Source organism: Lycium barbarum, chromosome 2 (assembly GCF_019175385.1).
Source record: "Lycium barbarum isolate Lr01 chromosome 2, ASM1917538v2, whole genome shotgun sequence".
NCBI classification, from domain to species: Eukaryota; Viridiplantae; Streptophyta; class Magnoliopsida; order Solanales; family Solanaceae; genus Lycium; species Lycium barbarum.
Genome location: NC_083338.1, coordinates 38,131,623 through 38,147,687, shown reverse-complemented (window position 1 = coordinate 38,147,687; position 16,065 = coordinate 38,131,623). Strand labels below are relative to the sequence as shown.

Below are 16,065 nucleotides of genomic sequence, written 5' to 3'. Positions count from 1 at the left end.
CTGCTGGAGTTGTCAGTTTTGGCGTAGTCTCTGGCAGAGGTGTCTGATCCGAAGTGGCTCATTCGGCCTCTGTCCTTGCAGCATTAGCAGCTGCCCTTTGGCTATTAGAAGTCTTCCTCTTTGCAGGCATAATTCTAAATATACGTACACGCATGAATTAGAATGACATCCTCAGTGTACTGCTCTAACTACACGATCGAGAGTATGAAAGAAGTGGGACAATTCTGAATGTCTTGGTGGTCAACTATTTATATGTATGGGGCCCTTACACATATAAAAGTGACCCCACTAGATGCGATTTCATAGACTCCTTAAAGACACTTTAACCTAGGCTTTGATACCAATCTTTGTCATGCCCCGAACTACGGCCTAGGCGTGACACGACACTCGGTGACTAACTGCATGTAACCGAACGAACCACATGGCTTTCTGAATCATCATGAGGCATACATGAACGAAAATATAACATGGGTTCATGATGAGATTTTATTAAACATAATAAGTGGTAATACTTAATAAAATACTTGATTAAGCATGAGCACGGAAATAACGTAAATGAGCCAAAATAGCTAACCCACTCACAAAGTCTAACATGACATAATTGACTTGTCTAATATGTGAAACCTCTAACATATGTCTGAACATGAAAACATACTCGCTGGGACAAGGCCCACGGCATACCTTTAAATGCATAACTAATAAAACAAAGACAATGTCTAAACCCCAAATGAGATGGGGCTCACCAATAAGCTGATAAGTCTGAAGTCTTACAAAGCGGATGCGTCGTCCTGTAAATCCATGCCTGCACCGTGAAATGCAGGCTCCCGGGAAATAAAAAGAGATATCAAGATATTGAAAGAACGTGTACGTAAGCAACTGGAAGAAATAATATAGTGCATGGAATAACATGATAAGAAGTGAAACTGAAAACCTGGACATAAACATGAGCATGAATACGTATACATATATATAACATGAGTAAAACATGGTAAGTAGGGAGAGCATATCATAACCGCCATCATGATATTACCACGTGGGTACGGGGAGTCTGGTACCTCGTCGGACCAGCAGAGCCCCCATACCTTGCCAGGGTATAAGGTGTAATGTGCCTGATGGATCCATTAAGTGTAAAATTAAGGAATCGTCCTAACCGGGCGGAGTGACCCTTGTCCTACGGTGGCTAGGCAGTTTCAGGCTATCTGAGCCTTCTCCGTAACTTGTGCAACTCCCAAAAACATGAACATGACATAGTTGGCTAAAAAGCCTGTGATTTTCATGAAATGACTTGTATTCGTGATTTCACGAAAATAACTTGTAATCATGGTTTCCTGAAATAACTTGTATTTAGCATGTGTGCATCTTAAGTCATGGAATGAAGGTAATTATTTAATACAATTTCATGAAAACTAGTAGACATGTCAGATATTCATGAAATAAGCATTTTTATTTAAAAACATGCATGCAATAACTCATGGAATACGAGATATGGGTGTTCATGTATTACAGACAAATTCTCAATAATCAAAATGAAATATCAAGAACACAACAATGAGATTATATCACAAAGCTTAATATAATATAGTACATGGACCTAGGGTTATCATGAACATGGATAAAACCCTAGTTTTTTGGATAACATGCGTATAATCATGGAAAAATGTGGCGTGTGAAAAAAAAAAGATGTTCCCACATGTGAATAGAAACCTTACATACCTGGCAATGCTTCAAACTTGTATTAAAGATCTGTTCGTGGAAGAAGAATTCTAATCCTTGGCCTTGAATTCCTTTAGGTGGGTTTTCTTGAAAACCCTATGTTAAGAACAATGATTTCCTTGTTAGATTATGAGAATACATGTTAGAATTGATTTGGAAGGGCTTGGATTGACTTACCTTGATGCTTTGGATTGTCGACAGAAGAATATGTTTGTTCTAGGGCTTGGGAATGTGAAAAGTGGAATAGAACTAAACATGACGTATTTAAACTTAACTGCATCGGGAAATTATACAGTTAACTTATACGGTCCGCAAAAAGTTATACGACGCGTATAACTTGACCGTATTTGAAAATAATTATATCCCAGAAACTGGAATTTCCTAAATGAGTTACTCGGACTGACATACGGTCCGTATAATATTATATGGTCTGGCTAACATTATACGGTCCTCATCGAAGTTTTTCCAAACACTAGTAGAAACTTAAAATCTCCACCTAAGTTAGACGGATGAGTTATATGGTTCTTATAATAATATATGGTCCGTATAACTGGTCGTATAAATGGGATTTTGCTGAACTGAGACGAATTTATTTCCCACTCTTCTCATTTGGTGTTCTAAGCCTCAAATCATGAACGTAACCTAGTTTAAGGGTATGAGGTGTTATAATGACATTCGCCTTAAGGGGCATTCAGAGGTACAGATTGATCTCTTTATCTTATGTTGTCTTTATACTTTCCTTATTTTACTACTCATGCTTTACATACTCGGTACATTATTCGTATTGACGTCCTTTTGTTTATGAGCGCTGCGTTCAAGCCCGCAGGTAGACAGGGAGACGGACCGAAACCCTAGGCTGCATCATCAATGATTGTACAAGAGCGCTTCATTTGCTTCGGAGCTACGATTTAGTTGGTATTATTCTTTTGCGTACATGTATGGGCATGGCAGAGTCCTGTTCGGTCTTTATGATGTTATGCACTCCATGTAAAGGCTCATAGATAGTGTGTATAGTTAGATGCTCTATAACCACACCTGTTAATATTTTGTATATCATTGGCAACCTTATTAGCTTGTACATATAGGCATGGTTGATGATCTTTATATAGACGTGCATATATTTATTGAACTCGTATCTCTTACAGTTTATGATAACTATGAATTAGCCATGTGGCCCATTAAGATATGATTATGAGATGTATGTTAAGAGGTACTCTGTAGGTTAGCTTCGGGTGCCCGTCACGGCCCTCCGGTTTGTTCATAACACCGACAAAGTTGATGAAGGTTATAAGCTTGATCGGATGCTTAATGTATCTCACTTCAACAAGGCCAAATATTCTATATGATGTAAGTCTCGTATCTTGTTCCATGCATTGTGCAAGTGAAATGCATTTAAGAGTAGTAAAAAGAATATTAGAAGGTATAGTTGACTATGGAGTAAAGTTTGAGAAGTGTCAAAGCATGAAGTTGTTTGGATTCTCAGATAGTGATTGGGCTAGATCTATTGATTATATGTGAAGTACTTCTGGACATTGTTTCAGCTTAGGTTTAGGACTCTTCTCATGGTCATCTAAGAAATAGGAGATTGTTGCACAATCCATTGTAGAAGCAAAATTCATAGCAACAACATTAGCATTAAACTAAGTCTTATGGCTTAGAAAGATCTTGTGCGATTTAAATATGGAACAGACGGATTACTGAGATTTTTGTCAAGAACCAGGCAGCAATTGCAATCTCAAACAATCCGGTGTATCATGGGAAGACCAAGCATTTCAATATCAAGCTCTATTTCTTGAGAGAAGTCCAGCAAAAGGGAGAAGTGATTCTAGTATACTGCATGTCTGAAGCCAGCAAGTCGACCTGTTTACTAAGCCGCTTCCATTTAGCAAATTCGTGCTTCTAAGGTAGAGAATTGGAGTTTGCATCGCCTAAAGCAAGGAGGAGTGTTAAAAGTTGCTTTAAGGAATGCACGTGTTTATTTTATTTTTCTCCAGATTTTTTAGATAAGACTCCTAGTCAAAGTTGCATTCCTATTCTATTGGGAACCGTCAGTCATTTCCGATTTTCAAGACAGCAAATAGGGCTGCTTTACCTATTTTTACTCGTATATCGACTATCTAAATTAGGAGATGCTGATTCAATAAAGAATGAAATTTTTTACACTGGATCATAAACTCTTATGCTTCTATATTTTCTTAATCCTTTTTCCGCTGCTTTATTTTGGTTTGCCTTCACTGCTTTATATTTCTTAATAGTTGTAAAACCTACAATTATCCTCATCATCACTTTATGAATCTCCCGTAGGAGCTAATCCGTTCACCACAATACAATCAACTTCTCCAGTGCTCACTCCGTTTGTCATCATTATCTTATCATATGCTTGTGGCCAACAAGCTGATACGTGATTGCATTTTTAACCAAGAAAAATTGACCTTATCTCATTATCAATCTACCTCTTATAATAATGAACAACCCTCATAGTTAATTTCAATACATACCAAGACTTATTAATAACTTTTGAAAATATTAGTAATTTAAAAATATCATATAAATTTAATACACACACTAGTATTTCATAGAAATTAAAATATCTAGATAAATTTATTTTATCAAATTCTAATTTTAGCGGATGTCCTCGAACGCACAAATTACAGCTTTTTCTACTTTCCTATAAAATCATCATAGCTCCCTGTAGGAAAGTCCAAACGGCAAATGGTTTGATGTGTTGGAAACTAGGCTCGAAGACCTTAAAACGAGTAGGTAGTTCAGCCCATAACTCTCTATATACTAGGAAATATGCGTGTTTTAAGTTGACCTTGTGGTAGCTCATTTAAAATATTGGGCAAAGGGTAAAATTTACCCTCCAAGTATGATTTATAGTTTAAATTTTCCCTTCGTTAAAGTTTGGGATCAAATTTTCCCTTTTCGCTTGGATACTTATTATAACTGCGCTTTAATGGATGGAAGTCCACATCACAGCAAAACAATTGCAACGTTGGATTGCCACATCATAAAAATTTCCTCATCAGATTGCCACATAATATTAAGCCCATCAAATTGCCACATCATAACCCGACCCGTATATTAAGCCCCATTAATATTATTTCAACCCTAAAATGTGCATCTTAATTCTTTGGTACTAGTTTGTCTTGTGAAGTTGAGGTTACTGTTTCCTATTTGTGTCTAATGTACAAGCATAAGGATGCAAAGCATGGGGAACAGGTGACTAAGAATCTTCTTGGGTGTAGAATTTGTAGATGAAGCTACAATTCGTAACTTCAAATTTAGAGGCAACTTCTGCCATCTTCTGATTGAGCCTGTTTTGCATCACCAATCTGAATCATGATTTTGACCTTATGTTCTATTTCCAAGCAGTCCCTCTTTTATGTGCGGTGCATGGAGTAAGAAATACCAAGCAAAGGATTCAGTCTAGTTATGTGGGACACGATGGAGGAAACTATGTCTTCTTGTCCAACCTCTGGTTTGAGAAAAAATAAAGAACTTGATTTCTGCCTTTTTCTCTCACAAGATCGCTAATCACACCTTTCCTAAAATAAAAAGGGAGTAGGGTTGAAATAATATTAATGGGGTTTAATATACGGGTCAGATTATGATGTGGCAATCTGATGGGTTTAATATTATTATTATTTTTTAAATCAAAACCACCAAAATAGCGGGATTTTATTAATAGCAAATATTTACAGAAAAATATGGAATCAAAAGAAAGAAGCCTAGAAAAAGAAATAAAGACTAGAAAGTAAAAGAGCTAACTATGTAACATATGCTAACATTAGCAACAATATTTAATAACTAGAAATCCATGTGCCTTGATTTGTATCCATCATGTCACACCTTCAAGTCTCACAGGTAGAATGGATCAAATCACTTGAAGACATCTTCAGGCATATATGGATGTAGTTGCTAAGTTTTGTCAATCCTGTTAGCATTTGTAATAGTTAGCTTGAAACTTTGAGAATAAATTCAGAAATCTGCTTCAAACTTAAATGCATCCAACTCTTTGAACTGGTGTGCTCCTTACTTGATCATTTAGTATTGTTGTCTTCTATCATGTTGAATTTCCACAATGTAGTATCTCCAACTAGATATAGTTATGTTTCCAGCAAACTGAACTTTTGTTAATACCACACCCTGGAAACAAAACTATTTCCAGTTTGTATTCCCTATCATTGTGATGCACTAGTTGATGTTGTGGTAGTTGCTACCTTGTTTTGCTGAGGACCTGATTCTGATTTGGTACTTGGGCCTTCTCTGTATTGATTAGTTTTCTGCCTCTTGCTGGTATATCTTGAACATTACTGTATTGTATTGTACAGGTAAAATAAAAAACTAGGTTCGTAAAATAATCAGCCAAGCAGCTTCCTTCTCTCCATATATGCTCCACATGAACTGCATTTCCTCTTCTCCAATGCTGAATTCTTCTAACCTCCACTACTATACGCCATGGTACCTCCCATATACCATCTAGCACCTTTTTCATTCTTAGGGAATCAGTTTCAATTGTTACAGGAAATAGCTGATGAGCAACACAGTATTCAATCCCCTCCTTGATAGTTAGAACTTCTGTTATTAAGTTAGTAGTATTTTGTAATCTCTTTGTTGCTGCATGTATGATATCTCCTATATGGTTTGTTACACAAAATGCTGCTGAGCTAGGTCCTGGATTTCCTCTTGATGCTCCATCAGCATTGCACTTGTAGTGACTTTCATTTGGAGGCTTCCACATAACCTTGTTGAATCTGAGTGGCATTTGAAATTCTTCCAATGCTTTCACCATCAAAGGCCATGTTTTGGGACAATTCTACAACCAAGGATATCTTTTTTGAAAAAGAAGATGCATGTCTTTGTTAATCTCATGTATAACCTTGGTATATGCCACTAATCCACCATGTCTTCTTCTATTTGTACTCATCCAGATCCGCCATATTATCACAACAAGTGCAGTTTGGTATAAAGGCATTAGTCTTGCAACACATGTGGCATTCCACCAGATCAGTATTGTCTGCTTTATTTGGATGAGAAGCTCTATCATACTTGATGCTGAGGTGAAGTATTTCCATATTTTACATGCAAAGGGACCTGTAATGAACAGATGATCCATAGTTTCCTGCTGCTTTTGACAACACCAACACCTTGATACAATATTAATATTCATTTTCATGAGAATATCATCAATAGGCAGTTTTTTGAACCAAACTCTCCACAAAAAGAATGAAATTTTATATGGCACTACTTTTGTCCAAAGATTTTCAAAACACTATGCAATTGGAGCTTTTGGCCATACACCATCCCATGCACTCTTAACTGAAAATTTACCAGAGCTTGTAATCTTCCACCGTGGTGGATCTCTTTCTTCTATTCCCACAAAGTCTCCCAGTTCCTCTCTAACATGATTCACAATGTTGTCTGGTAGTAACTCCTGCATTTTTGTAAAGCTCCAGTGATCACCTTCCATTAATTCCTTCACTTCCCCAACAGATTGGTTTATTTGCTCATGTGATGGAATGATCTCATGCAATGCTCCAAGCTTTGTCCAATTATCAAATCATACTGATGCCGAACCATCCTTAGTTTCACACCAAATATTGTGTTCCATTTCATCCCTAGCTTCAAGTATCATCTCCCAAGTTTGTGAACCACATTTCCATTGTGCAGCAGTTGGTCTAAACTTCTTACAAAACTTATTACACATGAAGTTTGACCACAAAGTATTACTTGTTCTGAATCTCCACCATAATTTAACAAATAAAGCTTTGGAGACATCAAATAATGATCTGAATCCTACTCCTCCTTTCTGCCTTGGAAAACACAGATTTTCCCATTTAGACCAGTGTTTTCTTTTCCCTTTTTCCTTAGTTTGCCAAAAGAACTTTTTGAACAGGCTGTGAAAATCATGAATAACATATTTTGGGGGAATCATTGCAGATAGTAAGTAAATTGGTATGCTTTATAAGAACTGTTGATCAAAACAGCTTTAACTCCAAAGGATAACATCTTTCCTTTCCATGCTTGAAGTTTATCCATTAATTTTGTCTTAATCTCCTTATAAAATAACTTTTGTCTTCTTGCATGAAACATGGGACAACCTAAATAGATGAAAGGGAATTCGCTTCTTTCAAAACCTGTCACTTGCTGAACCTCTTGAACAATCTGAATTGTTGTCTTCTTATGCATATAGCAGCATTTACTTTTTGACCTGATATGTTTTCATACTCCTGGAGAACTTTCATTACCATCTGCAGTGATTGTTTTTCAGTAGAGACAAAAATTATCGTGTCATCTGCATATGACAAGTGATTTAATTTAGAACTCCATTTAGGCATCCCATATCCATTAAACATGTCATTATCAAACAAGGAGTTAAGCGTAGTTAATAGAACCTTTGCAGCCAAAATAAATAAAGCTGGTGACAATGGATCTCCTTGTTTGACTCCCCTTATAGAATGGAAAAAACCATGTGATTGACCATTAATCAGTATTGAGTACCAATTATTGGCTATTATTCTCCAAATCATATCCACATAACCTTCTACAAATCCTATTTTTCTCAACACCTAGATATGGTAACTCCATGAAACTTTATCATATGCCTTTGTCATATCAAGTTTGATGATCATATTCGTTGGTTTGCCTCTTTTTCTAATTTCAGTCACGAGCTCTTGAGTTTACAAGACATTCTCAATTATGTTCCTTCCTTTAAAAAAGCTAGACTGATTGTTTGATATCAAAAAATGCAATATACATTCAAGCTTATCATGCAGCAGTCTAAAGATTACCTTGTTAATGAAGTTACTGAGACTGATTGGTCTCAGATCTACAAAAGTGTTGATAGTGGATTTCTTAGGTAGTAAGACTAAATTTATATGAGTGACTGACTTTGGAAGTGTTTGTCCGTCATAAAAAGCCTTACCCACATTATAAACATCAGCTCCCATTATATCCTAACACTTTTGATAGAAAATTGTAGAAAATCCATCTGGACCACAAGCACTGTCTCCTGATAGTGCAAAAACTGCATTTTTAACCTCCAGTGATGGCATGGCACAAAGGGTAGCATTTTGTTCATCTGAGATCCTCCTTGGTACATGCTCTAATAAGCTCAAATCTATAGAGGTTTGTTCTTGAGTGAATTGATCTTTATAAAAGGCAATTGCCTCAGCAGCAACTAGATTAGTTTTCTCTAACCATTCACCATCTGCATTCTGAATTCTGGTTAGTTGAAGTCTTTTCCTTCTTCCTTTTACTAGACTATGAAAATATCTAGTATTTCTATCACCTTCTAATTACCACTGAATGCTAGATTTTTGCTTCCAAAGTTCCTCTTCAAAATGCAAATATTTCTTTAATTCTGCTTGTGCTATTTGCAACACTATTCTATTTTCCTCAGATGGATCCTCTTCAAACAGTTGTTCTTTAATCTTGACTATATCTTCTCTTATTGTAAGGTTCTTGAATACATCTCCAAATGTTTCTCTACTCCAAGTTGATAAAGCAGTTCCCAAATTCTTTATCATCAACTTGAAAGTAATGAAAGAATCCCCTACATATTAAGTTTCCCAATGTTGCTCCACTATTTGCATAAAGGTCTCATGTTCCAACCAAAACTTCAAAAATCTGAAGTGCTTATGATATTCTTGGCATTGATCACTTGTTAATAGAAATAATGGTGCATGATCAGATCTATTTCAAGATAAATGCTCCATACTCATGTTTCCTAGCCAATCCTGGAATTGTTGATTGACAAAAATTCTATCCAACCTCTTCAAGATGCAATCATGACCAGCTCTGCCATTCCACCAGGTGAATGGACTCCCTCTGAATTTCACTTCTGATAGCTTACATGAATTCACACAAAATGCAAAATCCTCATATTCAGTTGGATAGGTAGGAAGTCCACCTATTTTCTCTTCCCCATTGATGATAACATTGAAGTCTCCCCCAATTAGCCATGGAAAATTGCTGTGATTTTCCAAATTGTATAAATCATCCCACAGTTGTAGCCTTTATGCAGCATCACACTTTGCATAAACCAAGGTATTGATGAAAGATTGACCACTATTCTGCAGGTATAGTTTAATTGAAATTTGTTGCTCAGTATCCATCAAAGTTCCAACTTCAACCCCATCATTCACAAAATACCAGATCTTTCCAATGCAGTTGTGACCGATTTTATTCATGTTCAATCTCCTTCTATAATTACCTATTTGTCTTGAATTTTGAAAAGGCTCTATTAATGCTATCAAAGCAAACTTATGATGTTTGTTTAACATTTGCACTCTATGGTAAGCCTTTTAAGTATTTACTAATCTTATGCTCCAAATGAAAGATTTCAACATCATCAAGAACTAAGCTTAGAACTTGTTCTCTTCTTTGATAGAGTCCTAGTGGAATAAACTCTGGTAACTTCAGTAACCTTGTGCTTTATCCCTTTCCTGTTGCCCTTGTGCTCCTGATTAGGAGTTATATCTGCCTGCTTGCTGATTTCTTCTATATGTTTTTTCATATCTTCCTCTTCTACTAACTCCAATTCTGCTTCCTGAGCTTTATCTCCTTCTGTGATATTGTTGTCCCCCATACTATTCGAATCATGAGAAACCAAGTCATGTAGTTCTTTGTTTGGTGAAGACTTCTTAGACACTGCAAGAACCTTATTACCTTCCTTTAACACTAATGCAGTTGAATGTTGAGTGTTTTGGGGCTTATTAGGATAGCAACCAATATGATCTCCTCCTTCATCTCCAATTACAATATTTGTCTTGTCACCTGCCTGAGGATTTGTTTCTCCATTGATAATTACCAATTGAATGGAATCTTCTTGTGCTTCCTTCTGGACATCAGTTACTGCAACCTCTTCACCTGATATTCTGACCTCTACACTTTTTTTCTCACCTGCTTGAGGATCTGTTTCTCCTTTGGTATGTTCTAATTGAATCAAATCTTCTTGTGATTTTGTCTAGCCTTCTATCATTGCAACCTCATCATCTGTTGTTGCATTTTGACTTCTACACCATTTTCATCAATTTTGTGATCACAGGCTTCAACTCCTTGCCCCTCTTCACAAGACATATGAATAACTTCTGATTCCATCTTTTTTGCAGGCTGAGTATATGCCACCTCTATTGTGTGAGGTGTCTCTTGTGTGCTACTCTCGAAATTGGTAAACTCTCTTAGAATTTCTTGGTTATTTGTGCCTTCTGTAGCCATATTTACTATTTGAATATCATCTTCAGCTGGATTCTGCTCTTCAAGTGCATCAACAATACTTTTCATTTGACTATCATCCTCAGACTTTCGCTTAACCATTATCTTGACCATAACATGATTACTCTTTGAAGCATTATTTTGTACTTCCCTTTCATCCATGTGATCAGCTTCTTTTTTATGTGCCACTACTTCTTCATTTTGAGTTTTCATTACTTCCTTGTTTCCAACAATCATTCTCCCATTGTTTGCATTTACCAGCTCTCCAGTATTGATACTCAACTTCTCAGTTATATGACCAGTATCTGCAATCTGCCTTTCCATTTGACTTTTTGAACATTCAGGATCATCTTCTTTCTGCATCATCTCACCGTCTTCTTCAATATTGGCTACGACATCAAATTTATTTTGACTCTCTATGATTGCATCCTACACATTTTGCACTCCCTGTAGTTCAGTTTAAACCACTGCTCCAACTTTTAATGATTTCTCTATCACTTCCTCCCTTCTTTGATTTGCTTCACCTTTGTACCTTGTCTCGCCTGGATAAGTTACCACCTTTCCACTAGGCAGTACTTTTGGTACAAATTTCTGCACCAGTCTTTCTCTGTATCTCCTGTACTGATTGTTTCTTTGATGGGTAACTATCCTTTGCTCCTCATTATGTTGCTTTGGTTCCTCTATTTTCTCCTTGATCTTAACTGATGTATCCAAGTGTTTCTGCATTTACATCCTTCTCCAATTCTGGATGCAATAATCTACATTCTTCATCTGCATGGCCTTGTAACATGCACTCAATGCAATATTTTGGTAAATAATCATAGTGAATCTTCACTTTAACATCCCTAACTTCTTTTGAATCATCATCTTCAATCTCCATCATTACAAACTTCGAAACATTTGATAGCAAATCCACTTGAACCTTTACCCTTGCACAATTTGGCATTACCTTATTAACAGTGGCCAAATCAAGTTGCAATGATTTTCCAAAATCAGATGCAAGTGTAAACATGGACTCTTACACAAAGAATGTGGGCAACAAATTTAGAAAAGAGATCCAGGCCATAGCAGAAGTAATCTCCTCCTCTATTTTGAACTTGGAATCATAAATAAGAGGTCTCATTTGATATGTAGAACCATCTTCCGATTTTAACCAAAAGGCCATCCATCAATGAACATCTTATTAACAGATGCCTATTTCTGAAAAACCCTACTTGACATCTTCCTTTAGCCCCATATTGCTCCGGAATAATAGTTCTTAGTTCTTGAAGTTCAGGCCAACCATACAAAAACTTACCAACAATAGCATATTGTAACTCTTCAAGAACTTCCACATGAGAAACTTCACTCGATGTCCACTTCACATAAGTAATTCCATCAACATATGTGATCCTTTTCTGAGGGATAGGATCACATTAAATCTGGGAAGACGAGACTTGCCTGTTTAGGATAGTTTGCGCATAATTTGTCACAGGGATAGGGTTAGTGTTCTGTAGAAGTTGGATTGTAGTGGATGAAGAGGAAGCGGAGCATGTGCATTGGGTAAAGGAGGGAATTGGGTTTGTGAAGAGATTGTTAGAAGCTGGCCAACCGCCGTTGACGGTTAACCGGCGGTGGTGGCATCCATGGTGACTACGTTAGTTTAGGGTTTGCATTGAGTAGGAGAGAGAAGAGAGCACCCCTTGTAGACTTGTTAATTTACACCTATGTGGGTATCTCTCTTGTCTCTGAAAAGATGGGTTTAATATTATGTGGAAATTGGATGTGGAATTTTTATGATGTGGCAATCCATCGTGGAAATTTTCTTGCTGTGATGTGGACTTTCATCCATTAAAGGGAAAATATAACAAGTATCCAAACGGAAAGGCAACTTTGATCCCAATCTTTGACGGAGAGTGAATTTAAACTATAAACCATACATGGAGGGTAAATTTGGCCCTTTGCCTTAAAATATTAGTACATTACATAGCTTCCGCTAAACTTTGTTTTAGAGCTCTCTTTAAACCTTAAATCACTTCCGACACACTTTATATACTCATTGTCATGCCCATGGGATATCGTACTAATCCTAGGCTTCTTTACAAGACATTGTTTCCAATCGTTGTTGTCGCACTTTAAAGTATTGAATCATTTTGAGTTTTCACCCTTACAGTTCAAAGTACTTCCACACCAATTCTAGTCGATTTAAATAAATTTTTGACTTTGAAGTCCTCGGGTGGTCCCCACTCTTCCAATCTTGGTCCAATTTCAAGATTAAAAGTTTTGGGGACTTACAATTATATTTCTTAAAATGTATTAAAAATAAATTTTCTTTTTTACTTGTTCATTTTAGCAAATTAAGAGAAAATTAATTGTTCTTTTCATGTTATCCTTTTCATTAATTATTATTTCCAAAATCTATTCGTGTAATAATAATCAAAGTTAAATTTTCAAAGTATATTTGATAAAAATAACTTAATAATATAAATATTTCTCTAATAATTATTAAGGAGAGAGCAAAATGCAAACTCAACGAATAAAGGATACAAAGGGACCAGAAAGGAAAGCTCCATCTTACAAAATTTCTAACAAAACGACATGATATTTCGAAAGGTGTTCATTTTGCATAAATAATGTAATGAAATCTTCACAAATAAATAGTATATCAAGATAAAAATGAGAGAGTTATACCTTCCCTAAAAGTTTTGAACTTGTGAGTTACTTTGGCTTCCTCTTGGAATTGGAGTCAAGCTTTCGTTGTAAATTATAATTCGCATACTTTCCAGACAACCGTGAAATGTCAATTCGTTGATTTCATCGGAATTAAGATCATACGACATCAAATATCCACTTTTGCTTTGAAAAAACAATAAATAATCTTTCCATACTGCTAATGGGGATTCAGTAGGAAGACCTCTAACTGTGTATTTATTAATCCAAGACTCATAAACATTATAATCTTTCATTACCCAAATTTCTATCAGATCTTTTGCTGGATCAATCATGGGCCCCAAACAGGGGTAACAAATCAAGCTTAGAGAACCAGTCAAGAGGACGAGGCTATGAAGTGTTCCATTTGAAAATTCACGAGTATCAGGGGGTTTCATATTGCGAAAAATTTCGGTGCTCATATCAAAACAAAGAATTATCGGTTCGAGTTCTTCTGAAGTTGTAATCCAATGGTAGACTCCCCTAAAAAATATCGAAGAAGTCAGCCAAAATAACCCGGGCAATTGTGGATCAACATGATCTAATTCTCTCCAAATATCAATACCCAATTCATAAACCTCAACCTTTTTCTCTACCTCTTCATCGTATCCGTATCGATCTTCTGTGTAAATTTGAACAATTCTAAAAATTTTGAAATCGTTAACTACAGAATCAAAACCAAACCCGCCACTTTCAATGGATATAGAGAAACCCTTCGGAACTTCAAAAGGGCTGGACGAGAGCAGTCTATAATTTCTAGTACATGGATTGAACAAGATGGTGGTAATTGGATCCATCAGAGCAATCAAACCATGGATTGGACCGATGAGTTTATCACTTGAAATACTAATACAACTTTTTATATATGGCAAATCTAGATCTGGGTAAATGGATTTCAGGTAACCATCACCATCACTAGAAAGAAAAGAAAATATAGCTTTGTATATTTCAATATCTTCTTTGAAGGAGCGCTTCAAGAGAATGTTATCATCTATCAAAGTTGTGTGGTTGAAATGAAGATTGATGAAATTGGAAGATTTAATGAGTGTTGAAAAAGTTTTTGAGACACATTTGAATCGCAAGAGAAATTTCACTGGAAGCCTTAAAAGTATATGAATGACCACATCTTCAGGATATTTTTTCATAGTTCCGTCTGCCATCATGTATTATTTACCATCTAATATTCATTCACTCAGAAGCGTGATGATTCTACATAAATCATAAATGAAGAGCTTTAGCACTTCATTGTGTGGGATTGGCCATTTCATTCAAATGTATCCCAATTCTTATTCCTCGCTAACTAAGATCCATAGGGAACTAAGCATCCGGTGTTTCGTGGTTCCGAAATGTTTCCGAAAACTTTTCCAATGCAGCAATTTCGTTTCAATGAGAGGTATACTAATAATTATCGATAGCCATTAATTTGTTTAAGAGCCACAACAGAAAAATAAATAAATGTCACGACCCAACTAGGGGCCGCGACGGGTACCCGATACTTGTACCGAGCACCCCTTATCTCGTATCGTACTCCTATTACTAAGTGGGCCGTATAAATAATTATCGTCATTTCTTTAATTAATACTATCATTAATAGAATTATTATAAACGTATATTAATAAATTTTACTAACATATTATAAAATGACGGGAACAAACAAGGTTCTGAAGCATCTAACTGTACATATCTGTCTACGAGCCTCTAAACAAAATACATATAGTGACAAGATGGGCCAGGTGCAGCCGAGCCCGAACATGTACACAAAAGTAGTACCAATAAACTGGAGCTCCGGAACAACTGGAGCACTTCCGATATTTTGCTGGAGAAGCTCCTAGGAATCAAACTCGTGTACCTATGTACCTGCGCGGCATGAAACGCAGCGTCCACAAAAAGGGACGTCAGTACAAATAATGTACCGAGTATGTAAGGCATGAATTATAAAATGATAATATGAACAGGACATGAACAATAACACAATGAGACAATACGAAAAATAAGAATAAAGACATGTCTATAACTGTCTGCCACTTAAGGCGGAATCATGCATGCTCACTTTTACTTTTAAACATACATACATACCCTGTCTGAATCACGTAACATCATTAGCCCGCGTCCGGGGTAATCATCTCGTGCCGCCCACTCGTGGTGATCATGCCCGGCCCTCTAGGCTCGGTGTAAACATAGCAGCCCGCCTTAGCGGTGACATGCCCGGCCATCTAGGCGCGGTGTAATCATCCAATAGCTGCCCGCCTTAGCGGTGACATGCCCGGCCATCTAGGCACGGTGTAACTATCACAACTTAAGCATGCATAAGATCTCAATCAAAAGCTATAACTTTATCGGAGTGACGTAAGGTCGGTAACCTCCGATTACATTATGGAATAATCAGGATCGTCGTGTCTCACCTTGAAGGGACTAGTATCATAAGGCGAGACTATCAACAAAGAA

The 16,065-nt window shown here is 36.5% G+C and overlaps 1 protein-coding gene across 1 annotated transcript; it reads right to left on the bottom strand.

Annotated features, from left to right (window-relative positions):
• Window positions 1-13,477: 13,477 nt before the first annotated feature.
• Window positions 13,478-14,948, bottom strand: LOC132629458 (F-box protein CPR1-like). The gene has a single exon (XM_060345082.1). The coding sequence runs from the start codon at window positions 14,781-14,783 to the stop codon at window positions 13,608-13,610; it is 1,176 nt and encodes a 391-aa protein (XP_060201065.1). The 5' UTR covers window positions 14,784-14,948; the 3' UTR covers window positions 13,478-13,607.
• Window positions 14,949-16,065: the final 1,117 nt, after the last annotated feature.

Excerpts from the sequence above, each read along its gene's own strand:
- LOC132629458 (XM_060345082.1), bottom strand. The coding sequence starts at position 14,783 with ATGATGGCAGACGGAACTATGAAAAAATATCCTGAAGATGTGGTCATT.